The following is an 11,688-nucleotide window of genomic DNA, read 5'->3' as shown; positions in this document are numbered from 1 at the left end:
TAGTGTCATGTGATAGTAAACGTTTTATGCTTTGACACTTGGAACCTTGTCGGTGAGATGACAGAGAAAATTTGGTTTTTTCTTGACGTCAGAGAGTCAACACGTTGACCGATTTTGTTGACCGTGTAATCATAGCTTAAGCCAATTTTGAACTGATTTGCATCAAAAATACCTCGTTTCATTTGGAAATGAATATTATTTAAGAATTGAAATACCTTTTCGTAATCAGTGCGAATAGCTCTACGAAACGTGATAGGCCTCCGCCTGCGTATATTTTGAAACCTGATTTTTGTAACACAGTGTTATCAACGAGAAGAAAGAAAAAGAGACACTACTTGTTGTATTTTAAAATGAAAGAAAAAAAATTATTTAACAATAAAGCCTAGTACGCAGATCGGGAAACATTTTATTTCTAATACAAATTTTTTCTCGAGACAAAGGACCATGGGCATTTTGGGCACAATTTTAACATTGCTAAACAGTGATGAAACGAATGTCAAATGAAAGGTCTTGAGGAGTACTTTAATTTTTTATTTGGGGTAAAGTCGAAATCGAGCGCAAAAGTGGTGTTTTTGACCATTTTATAAAATAGTACTCAAAATGGAAAAAAAATATAATTAAAAAAAGTGGTACCACTTATTATAAAGTGTTTCACCTTTTCAAGCTAGACATTCCACCTTTAATTCAGTATTAAAATAAAGTTATTTCTATTAATAGTTTTCGAAATAAATGATTTATAAATAAAAAAATGTAAAAAAATAAGGTAAAATCAAAATATTTAGTACTAATTTTTTTTTTCACTTTTTGTGAAATAAAGCTATAAAATGACTTTTTATTCACTGCACTATTAATTAATCAAACACTGAAAACCAAATAGTTTTATATCTTCTAGTTTTTAAGAAAATCGAAAATTATTAAAACTTCGTTTTTTCCATACGATTTTTTATGCTAAGTCCTGAGTATTTACGCTTACTTTTCTTGAAGTTAACGACGAAGGAATATATCAAGTTTGGATAAGTGACACCGAAGTCTCCTATTTTGTTCAACTATTCAATCTGTGAAAATAGAGCTATTCCTAATACTTATGTAGGGCCAGTTGTACAAACGTGGTTCAGTCTCGGATCAGGAATTTAACCCACCGATTTCCGCGGATTAGCTGCGGATCAACTTTAGTTCAAACATGGATGTGGCTATTTTTACATATGTGGACCTTGCACTAGTGCTAAACTGGAACCTTAACACCGATTTCATAAGATAAAAGTTGTTGAACCACGGATTAAATATTTGTACAACTGGGCCTTACAGTTTTAAAATCAATGGCATATGGTTTGGTTCTAGTGCCATTATCAATAATATCGTTACTCGTTACTTTCGTATGTTTCGTATTTTTAGTGTATTTCGAGCGTTTGGTTTTGGTATGGTACGATGTACAACGTTTGGTAGTCACCTACTTAAAACATTTTATTTTATTAAGTTATTTTTTCATGGTTTAGACTAGAATTATAACGGTATAACACAACCCAGATTTCTTAAATATCTTAAGGACAACGAATATATTTCAATAAATCATTGATAAATATACTAAACATACATTGAAAAAAGAACAAAGACATCCATTATAATATTCAAAAGATATTTTTTCAAACATTTATGTAAATAAATATCAAAAACATTAACCTAAGGAATTATATAATTCGTTTAGAATATTTTTTTTATTTAAATCTTACGGAAAATTCGAGTATGTAACGACATTGTTGAGAAAATAACATTTCGTTACTCTTTACTGACGTGAATACCCGCATCTTACCAATGAATACATACAATTTGTTACATCTCTAGTCTGGATAACTGTAATTTTATTTTCTGTCAACAAAACGTTGATATCGGTTACGATTTGGTCCATGACGATTTGGTAAGACGAATTAATAGGTCGTAGGTGTAGTATATATAAGATAATTAATATACAGGGTGTCCCACAGTCACCGCCCCAAACGAAAACCATGGATTCCTGAGGTCATTTTAAGTCGAAAAACTTAAGAGGTAATTTTCTCGTTTTCGTCTCGTTTTCGAGTTACCACGGTTTTTATGATTTTTGTTCTCTATTTCATAAAAAAGGCTACTGAAATTAATTAAAAAAAATAAACAAACTGAGTGAATTAAAAAAAAAAATAATTTTTAAATACAAAATTTATTTAAATGAATTAAAACTTTTTCTGAGCTTTATTTATTTGTTCTTTTCTTAACCACAATAGCTCAGAAAAAGTTTTAATTCATTTAAATTAATTTTTTATTTAAAAATTATTTTTTTTTTAATTCACTCAGTTTGTTTATTTTTTTTTAATTACTTTCAGTAGCCTTTTTTATGAAATTAAACTTATTTTTTGTATGAAAATAAACTGGGCTTTAATAAAAAGCACAAAAAATTACGTGTTTTTTTGACTTAAATGATATGAAAGTGTAAAAAACAACTTAAAAAACGAAGAAAATTGTGTTTGATGCAAAATTGTGGAGAAACGATTGTCTGCAGAAAAAAAAGTTTTGAGACAAACTAAAATTGTAATAAATTCTTGATTGGTTGTAAAAAAATTTTTCAAATCAAACGTAGTTTGGCAAAGATAAAGCCAGATAAGGGAAAAGAGAACAAAAATCATAAAAACCGTGGTAACTCGAAAACGGGACGAAAACGAGAAAATTACCTCTTAAGTTTTTCGACTTAAAATGACCTCAGGAATCCATGGTTTTCGTTTGGGGCGGTGACTGTGGGACACCCTGTATAATATGAAAAAATATTGGAAAAACATCAGTTTTCCATGTTCTGTAACTTTTATCACTGGCGATTACAGTTACAGAACAGGGGCCCAGCAATGAATCAGCATAAAAAATCGTATGGAAAAAATGAAGTTTTAGTAATTTTCGATTTTCTTAAAAACTAGAAGATATAAAACTATTTGGTTTTCAGTGTTTGATAGTGCAGTGAATAAAAAGTAATTTTAGAGCTTTATTTCACAAAAAGTGAAAAATATTTTACCTTATTTTTTACATTTTTTTATTTATAAATCATTTTGAAGAAGGTGAAACACTTTACAGTAAGTGTTGCCACTTTATTTAAATATATTTTTTTTCATTTTGAGTATTTTTTTATAAAATGGTCCAAAACACCACTTTTGCGCTCGATTTCGGCTTCACCCTCATATAATAAATGAAAGAACTCCTCAAGACCTTTCATTTGACATGCGTTTCATCACTGTTGAGCAATGTTGAAATTGGGCCCAAAGTACATACAAAAGTGCCCATGGTCCTTTCGTCTGTAATATTTTTCCAAACAGTATACGCAGATCACTCGCAAAATTTAAATATAGAGCCGATGCGCTGTAAAGGAAAAGTAACCACTTAAAAATGTTCGAAGCATTATTCAGCTGGCAAAATTCTGACAAGAAAAAAAAAACAAAACAAAATTCAAAAAAATGCAAACAAAATTAAGGGGGACTCTTTAATAAAATACTTGGAAAGTGAAATAGAAATAAATAAAACTCAGAATTAAATAAAAAAAATCGATTTATAATTTTAAAGAAGAAAAAAAAGTGGAGAAAAGGAATTTTTTCCCCGATCTGCGTACTAGGCTTAAGAATTAAAAAAATTCGTTTTGTGGGTTCAACATCTGGTGTCTGTTAGCCGATGAGCGCAGTCAGCTAATATTCTTATTGATGTTGAAACTGAAACTATACACAAATCGGGAAAAAAAAACAAATTTTATCTCTACAATTTTAATCTCTACAAATCATTTTTGTATCCCGCGCAAAATTTTGAAGTTGGAGATATCAAGTAAATTCTATCAACTCAAAAAAAATTTTCTTCTTTTAGGTAAATTAAATTGATTTTTTTTTATTTGATTACGAGTTTTATTTATTTCGTCTTCACTTTCCAAGTATTTTATGAAAGAGTCCCCCTTAATTGTGTTTTTTTTTTTATATTGTTTTATTGTGTTTGATTTTTTTCAATTTTGTATTATTTTTTTTCTTGTCACAATTTTGCTAGCAGAATATCTAATGCTTCGAACATTATATGTCCGCGCAAAATCAAGTGGAGGTTTTTTCTTTACAGCAAGCGGCTTCTAATATTTGAATTTTGAGCGTGAACTGCGTACTGCGGAAAAATATTCCAGTGAAAATTTGTCTCGAGAAAAAAAATTGTATTAGTAAAGAAATAAAAAATAATTTAATTGACTTTTAGAAAATGGTAAGATCAAAAAGCGTCGAGCGCTTTGTTCAAAACTTTATGAAAGTACAAGCAACAAAAATGCGCTCTACGCTTTTTGATCTAACCATTTCCCATAAGTCAATTAAATTATTTTATAGTCTTTAGTGCGTGATAAAAGCGTATTTTTAGTTTCTTAAACTATATATTTTATTTCATATTTTAACATTCAAGAAATTATTCGTTTTAAATAAATTTTTACAGAAAAAAAAACAAAGTAAAATGAATTTAAATTAATTATTAAAATGAATTTGACATTTTGACAGAAAATACAGAACTTCAATTTAACTGGCATAATCGATTGCTTTTTAAATTCGAAATTGACAGTATTTGTATAAACTGTCACAACTGTATAAACTGTTGAGGAAAATTAGTTAAGGAACAAAATGCTCAACTTTTGTTTCAACTGCCGAGTTGAAGTCAACTCTCAAGCTTGCTTCAAGTTTAGCAATAGTGAAAAAAACGGCTCTTAATTAGTTAGTTACAAGTAAAGCTAATAAAAGCGTATTAATAAAAAAATAACGAAGAAGGATATACAGCATCTCCCAAAAGTAATGGTTCATATGTTCAGTTTTTGTGAGATTTCGAGAAATCCCTACTTTGCAACAATGTTTTGCTTCCTCCGCGTTATAGGATTTTCTATCGATTTGATGCACATTGCACATTCTTTCTGTAAAAATAAAATAAATAATATTAGGTCGAAATTGTTTATTTTTTCTAACTCTTGCCTTATTTTGCAAACGGTGCAAGTAATGGCTTACAAAATAAAATACTATTGTAGTCCTCTAAACTACCTATCTAGGTACATTTAAAAAAATAGATTTCTATGGACCCCGAGATCCGAATAATTTATTTTTATAATTATTTTTTTTTTTTCAAAAAGTACATACTTGCATAATCGTTTTCCTGATTCAATCCAAAACAAGTTGGTTGATTTGTTGTCCATTCGGAATGTATGCAGGTCCTCTCCGTATTTCCAACCATCGCATATTTACCGATATCAGCACATCTATGGTAAGAAGAATTTAATTGCATATTAGCAGCTGAATGTAACTACTCGTGAAATACCTTGATATTATTGTGGCACCTGGTGGAAACTCCACTATATCTTCTCTTATTTCTAAATCGTTATAGAAACTTACAACGTTTCGCTCATTGTTGTGAAAAAGGCATGTTCCATTGGCTGGGAAAAAATACAAATTAGTAAGTTCTGGTAATGTGGTATAGGCGGGTAATTTGGTACACATTGTTTTTTAAGAAACTTAAGATAATAAAAGGACGTCTTTTGAAGCAATAGGTGACAACTTTTGTTTAACGAAAAATTCGAACTTAGAAACAAGAAAATACATACTTTTCAAAAAATTGATAAATATTTATTAACGGTTACGTGAACTTTTTTTGTGAGATTTACAAAATGCATTCTCAAACGTTAAAAAAGCAATATTTACAAAAATGTGTTTTTTAAGTAGAACAGTTTGCTATCAATTTGCGTGATTTCCATATGAGTTTGGTAAAAATCTAACTTTTAATATATTTTTTTAATTTTTTGTACAATATCACTGTTTCCGCTAATGTGGTATACCAACAATGAAATTAAAAAATTATCTTAAATTTAAAAAAACACAAGAAATTTTTAATCTGATGTTGTGTTTTATTTCATTCTTAATACAAAAAAATTAAAAACAAATTTATTGGTTATTTCAAAAATTCAGACAATCATAAAATATATAATATTGTATTGGAAAAAAGTATACCACATTAGCAGACGTATGTGTGTGTACGTTATTACCTTGTCAAAATACTGCTTTTAAAATTCTGCTTTTCATAATTCTGTTTTACAAAATTCTGAAAAAAAAAAAAATGGTTCGGAAAATGTTAAAAAGCGGGAAGCTTTTTAAAATTTTCCAAACCTTTTTTTAATTTTTTTTTAGAATTTTGTAAAAAATTGAATTAGAAAAGGAATATTCTTCCGTTTTCAACGGTATATACACCCACCGAAATAATTATAAGGGCAGTTGATTTTATTCGTATTTAAACCATATAAAGGATATTTAATTTTTACTCCTTCCACGAATAAGATGACAAGTATACACTGGATTGTTTGCCACCCTTTATTTTTATTTAATTCGTTAAACTTAGTTTTAAAAATTATTTTTTGAATTTCTGGTGCGAAATAATTATAAAGGCACAGCAGATTTTCACATTAAAAGTGTGGTTTAGCGAGATCAAATGTAACCAAAAGTAAGCAAAACAGTTAGAAAATGAATTTAACCCATTATGAACATTTTAAAAGTAAATTTTTTCGGTTATTTTAATATATTACGAACTTGCAGTTAGTGCCATCGATTTTCTTTTTGAATCTGCCCTTCCTAATGATTTAATATTAGTTTTGGGTGATTTTAATCTTCCAAACTTAACCTGGACTACATCGGAAGATGAGTTATACTTCGTGACTCAAAATGTATCCTCAGACATTGAAGAACTGTTATCGGACTGCATGCTTGATTGTGGTCTTTTCCAAATAAATGGAGTTCCAAATTACATGGGAAGATTTCTTGATCAAGGGGCACGGTAGTGCCCAGCCAAGTTCTCTAGCAACTTTGGCACTACACCCTTATTTACAGGAAACAACTCAGGCCATTTTCGACCCCCCTCTAACTTCCACACCAAAGATGCTAGAAATTTCAAACTCACTACATTTCTTGAGCTCGTCATAACCAAACACCTCACAAAATTTCAGCCTCCTACGATAAGTAGTTTCTGAGATATAGGGCTTCAAAAATCGCAAAAACCGTATCTGACTCACTGACTCACTGACAGATCATCAAAATTATGGAGAACTTCCCGATATCGTAGAAACTTGAAATTTTACACGGTGATAGGACTTGTGGTGTATACAAAGGAAAAAATCGAAAATTTGAGATTTTCAATTCAGGGGGCGTGGCATCCGCCCATTTCCGCTGAATTTTCATCATATATTATAGAGCACTTCTAATTATCGTAGAATCTTGAAATTTGGTAGAATAGTAGAGCTGGTAGTTTATACAAAGGAAAAAATTTAAAACTTGATAATTTCAGCCAGGGGGCGTGGCAACCGCCCATTTCCGCTGAATTTTTATAAATTATTATAGAGCACTTCTGATTGTCGTAGAATCTTGAAATTTGGTAGAATGGTAGAGCTGGTAGTTTATACAAAGGAAAAAATTTAAAATTTGAGAATTTCAGCCAGGGGGCGTGGCAACCGCCCATTCCCGCTGAGTTTTCATCAAATATTACAGAGCACTTCTGATTATCGTAGAATCTTGAAATTTAGTAGAATAGTAGAGCTGATAGTTTATACAAAGGAAAAAATTTAAAACTTGAGAATTTCCGCCAGGGGGCGTGGCAACCGCCCAAGTTCATAAATTATTATAGAGCACTTCTTATTGTCGTAGAATCTTGAAATTTGGTAGAATGGTAGAACTGGTAGTTTATACAAAGGAAAAAACTTAAAGTTTGAGAATTTCAGCCAGGGGGCGTGGCAACCACCCATTTTCACTGAATTTTCATCAAATATAGAGATTTTATATTCTACAGCTATACCTTGCAAAAGGAGTGAAATCACAACAAAAACATTAATGTTAAAAAAAGAGCCAAGTTCTCCTATGTTGAAATTATGCTGGCACAAAAAGTACTGAGATGTAAAAGTGTACCAAGTTCTAAAGTTTGGGTTCAAATTCGTATCAATAAAATTTTGATTGTTTACTTGGCAATTTTTGAAATAACTTTAAAAATCGATAATTAAGAAAAATTGTCAAGAGAACAATCAAAATTTTATTGATACGAATTTGAACCCAAACTTTAGAACTTGGTACACTTTTACATCTCAGTACTTTTTGTACCAGCATAATTTCAACATAGGAGAACTTGGCTCTTTTTTTTTTTTATACACTATCAGTTCATAGCCGAAGAGCGCTTATAGCAAGCACCGTCTTGCGACCATTTGCCAACACAAAAGTGTGTTATCCGGCTCATCACTTAGTGCAGTGTTAGTAGTTAGTAAGCAAATAATACCTAACTACAAAAAACGTACACTAAGAAAAAAACATTGAATTCAATATTAGATAAAACAAACATTAAAGAAATACAAACAAAATAATTACTTGAGACAAAAAAAAAAGACATAAAAATAAACACAAACATTTATGAGCGTGGTACACTGGTTTTTAAGACAGTTTTTAATCTATTTTTATTAAAGTTTAAATCAAAAAGGTTTGAATTTAAATTTAGAAGTTTACACATGCGTGTTAAAGGTTCATGCAAGCCATAATTTGTTCGGTGTGGTGGAATATACATTAAATCCAAGCATCGGAGGCTATAAGCACCCCCTCGATAGTTAAAACCAACAGAATTAAGTAAATTTGGTGCATCAATTACGCCTGTGATTAACTGGTGAATGAAGATTATGTCATTGTTAACCCTTCTTTGCGCCAAAGTTTGAATCTGAAGGAGATTAATCCGATGTTCATAAGGAGGAAGATTATAAGGATCAGACCATGGCAGTCCTTTTAAGGCGAAACGAATGAAATTACGTTGTACTGATTCCAGTCTTACATTATGGGTCTCGTAAAAAGGAGTCCAGACTTGCGATGCGTACTCAAGGTGGGGGCGTACTAAACAATTGTAGAGGGAAAGAGTCACATAAGGATCTTGAAATTCTTTTGACCAACGCTTCACAAAACCTAGCATAGAGAAGGCCTTATTTACGATGACGTTGATATGGTCGGAAAAATCAAGGTTATAACTAAAATTAACCCCTAGGTCTTTAAAGCTCTGAACACGCTGTAATTTGTGTTGGGATATTATATATTCATACAAACTAGGAGCACGTTTTTTAGAAAAAGTCATTGTCTGACATTTAATTGGATTCAAAACTAAGCTATTCTTACTACACCATATAGAAAAATGATTAATGTCCTCTTGCAGAAGCCTCCGATCATTAACCGATTTGATACTTTTATAAATTTTCATGTCATCTGCAAAAATGAGAATTTCGCTATGGTGAATACATAATGGGGCATCATTTATAGCTAAAATAAAAAGAAGAGGTCCTAAATGACTTCCTTGCGGAACACCTGATTTTGCGATGAACGATTTTGAGAGAGCGTCTCTGAACTTCACTTGATAAGATCTATTTTCAAGATAAGAAGAAATCCAATTAACGAAGCCTAAAGGGAAACCTAGAGTTTTTAATTTAAATTTGATAATGTCATGGGAGAGTTGGTCAAAAGCCTTAGTCCGTATAGATACAGTCAAGTTCCTGCCCACTTTCTAACGTATTTGAGCACTTATGTAAAAAAGTAAGCAAGTTTGTAACCGTCGATCGTTTTTGCATAAAGCCATGCTGTTGAATGCATATAATTCTTTTACAGTGGAACGCCAAGCTATCGCAAACAACTTGCTCAAAAAGCTTTGGAATACAAGACAGCTTAGATATGGGTCTGTAATTAACTATATTGGATTTATCTCCTTTATTAAAAACAGGAGTAATAAACGCTTGTTTCCAAATGCTAGGAAATTTACCTAACTTGAGAGATAATTCAAAAATAAGTGGAAGAGATAAAATTGACTTACAATTTTTCAAAACTGATGCAGGAATACCGTCTGGTCCGACAGAATAATCTTCATGTAGTAATGAAAAAAAATGGGATACTTTACAAGTATCAATTTGAATATTATTAAATGTAACTTGTGGGCAATTTTCTAAATAACGGAAGTAATCTACATCTACATTGGCGGGTATGTCAATAAAAGATTGACAGAAGTTAGACGCAAAAGCATCGCAAATATCTGAAGTACTCTTTAAGATGTTGTTTTTATAACTGAAATTAACTGGATAGCCATCTGATTTCTTTTTCATATTAACAAATTTCCAAAAATATTTAGGATCTTGCTTGAGACTACTTTCCATATAACTAAGATAATCTGCATATAAGTTATTAGAGAGGGTTTTAAACTCTTCAAAAAGTGACGTATAAATTTCTTTATTTCTTGTGCACATAGTTCTTACGTAATTTTTCCAAGCTTTGTTTCTCTTATTTCGAAGAATTTTTAGCTCTTTTGTATACCAAGGATGAGAAACGTTAGAATAATTCGATCTTTTTTGTGGGACTATTTCGCTTATACAATTGTTTAAAACACGGTAAAAGTGAGAAATAGTTATCTCAATGTCGTCCGAAATGGGTAAGTTTTCAATACCAGATGTATTGAGAATGTCGGAAAGCTGCTGATAATTAGCCTTACGAAAGTCAAAGGCAAACGAAGTGTCTTGAGGATTACTATTTTCAAGTAAATGATCGCCCAAATCCAAAAAAATTTCAAGGGGAGGGTGGTAAATGTCTATGTTAGATATGGAAGTGGAAGCTTCTGTCACTACCGTATTAACAGCGTCAGATGAAAAAACTAAATCGAGTATTCGATTTCTAAAATTTTTGATACAGCTAACTTGCTGTAAGTCTGTAGAGATAATATTGTCCAACAAATGAAGCTCCTGTTGAGATGGAGTCGAAGAAGCTTCAAAGTAGGAGTCGTCTTCTGATGGGACCCACTCTATATTGGGGAGGTTAAAATCACCTAATAAAAGAATTGAACTGTCTAGATCAGCAATTCCAAAAACAAAATCTAGTGCTATTGAAAGTTCTGCAAAAGTAGAAGTTCAAAGTAGGAGTCGTCTTCTGATGGGACCCACTCTATATTGGGGAGGTTAAAATCACCTAATAAAAGAATTGAACTGTCTAGATCAGCAATTCCAAAAACAAAATCTAGTGCTATTGAAAGTTCTGCAAAAGTAGAAGGGGAAGTTTTAGGTGGGATATAAACATTTAAAACAAATAGATGTCTTGATTTTACTAGTATTTTAATGCAAATTAGTTCAATGTTAAGTTTAAAGGGAAACGTTACAAGGGATGAACAGAAATTATTTCGAACAGCTATGAGAACTCCACCTCCAACCGGGCTCTTAACGTCGACATGACGATCTTTCCTGTAAACTAAGAACTCTTTGTCGAAAAGTTCTGTATCTAAAATAGTAGCGTTCAACCATGTTTCAGTGAAGGCGAGAAGGTCATATGGAAAAGCTTGAGAGTTATTATAAATTTGAGTTGTTTTACTGCGAAGCCCTCTTACGTTTTGGTAGTAGAGTGAGAACCTACCAAGTTTTTTGAAGTTTTATTATTTTTAGGTTTCTTAATTGATTTCTGTTTGGATGGGACAATAAATTCTTTTACTAAAGTGTTAGATGGCCAAGGGCTGCTAATTATTGAATCAAAAAATGCACTAGGTGCAGTGATTTTAAACGAAGAAACAAAACTATCGGGCTTACTTATTTTAGAACATTTGATACATGAAGCATTTGGAATGGCTTTGGCGGCAATTAAGTGTTCGACTATATCCTTA

General features: G+C 31.2%; 1 protein-coding gene across 1 annotated transcript in view; it reads right to left on the bottom strand.

Moving 5' to 3' along the window:
- LOC129905254 (locomotion-related protein Hikaru genki-like) overlaps window positions 1–11,688 on the bottom strand; it is a 508,020-nt gene that overhangs the window by 168,124 nt on the left and 328,208 nt on the right. The window contains exons 5-6 of the mRNA XM_055980690.1: window positions 5,323–5,437; window positions 5,145–5,263 (exon numbers count right to left, since the gene is read on the bottom strand). Of these exons, the coding sequence (XP_055836665.1) occupies window positions 5,145–5,238 (94 nt within the window). The 5' untranslated portion in view covers window positions 5,239–5,263; window positions 5,323–5,437. The remainder of the gene's footprint in view (window positions 1–5,144; window positions 5,264–5,322; window positions 5,438–11,688) is intronic.

The sequence above is a fragment of the Episyrphus balteatus genome, chromosome 1 (assembly GCF_945859705.1).
Source record: "Episyrphus balteatus chromosome 1, idEpiBalt1.1, whole genome shotgun sequence".
Lineage (NCBI taxonomy): Eukaryota > Metazoa > Arthropoda > Insecta > Diptera > Syrphidae > Episyrphus > Episyrphus balteatus.
Note: the sequence above shows the minus strand (reverse complement) of the source record. Positions and strands in the feature narration are given on the sequence as shown.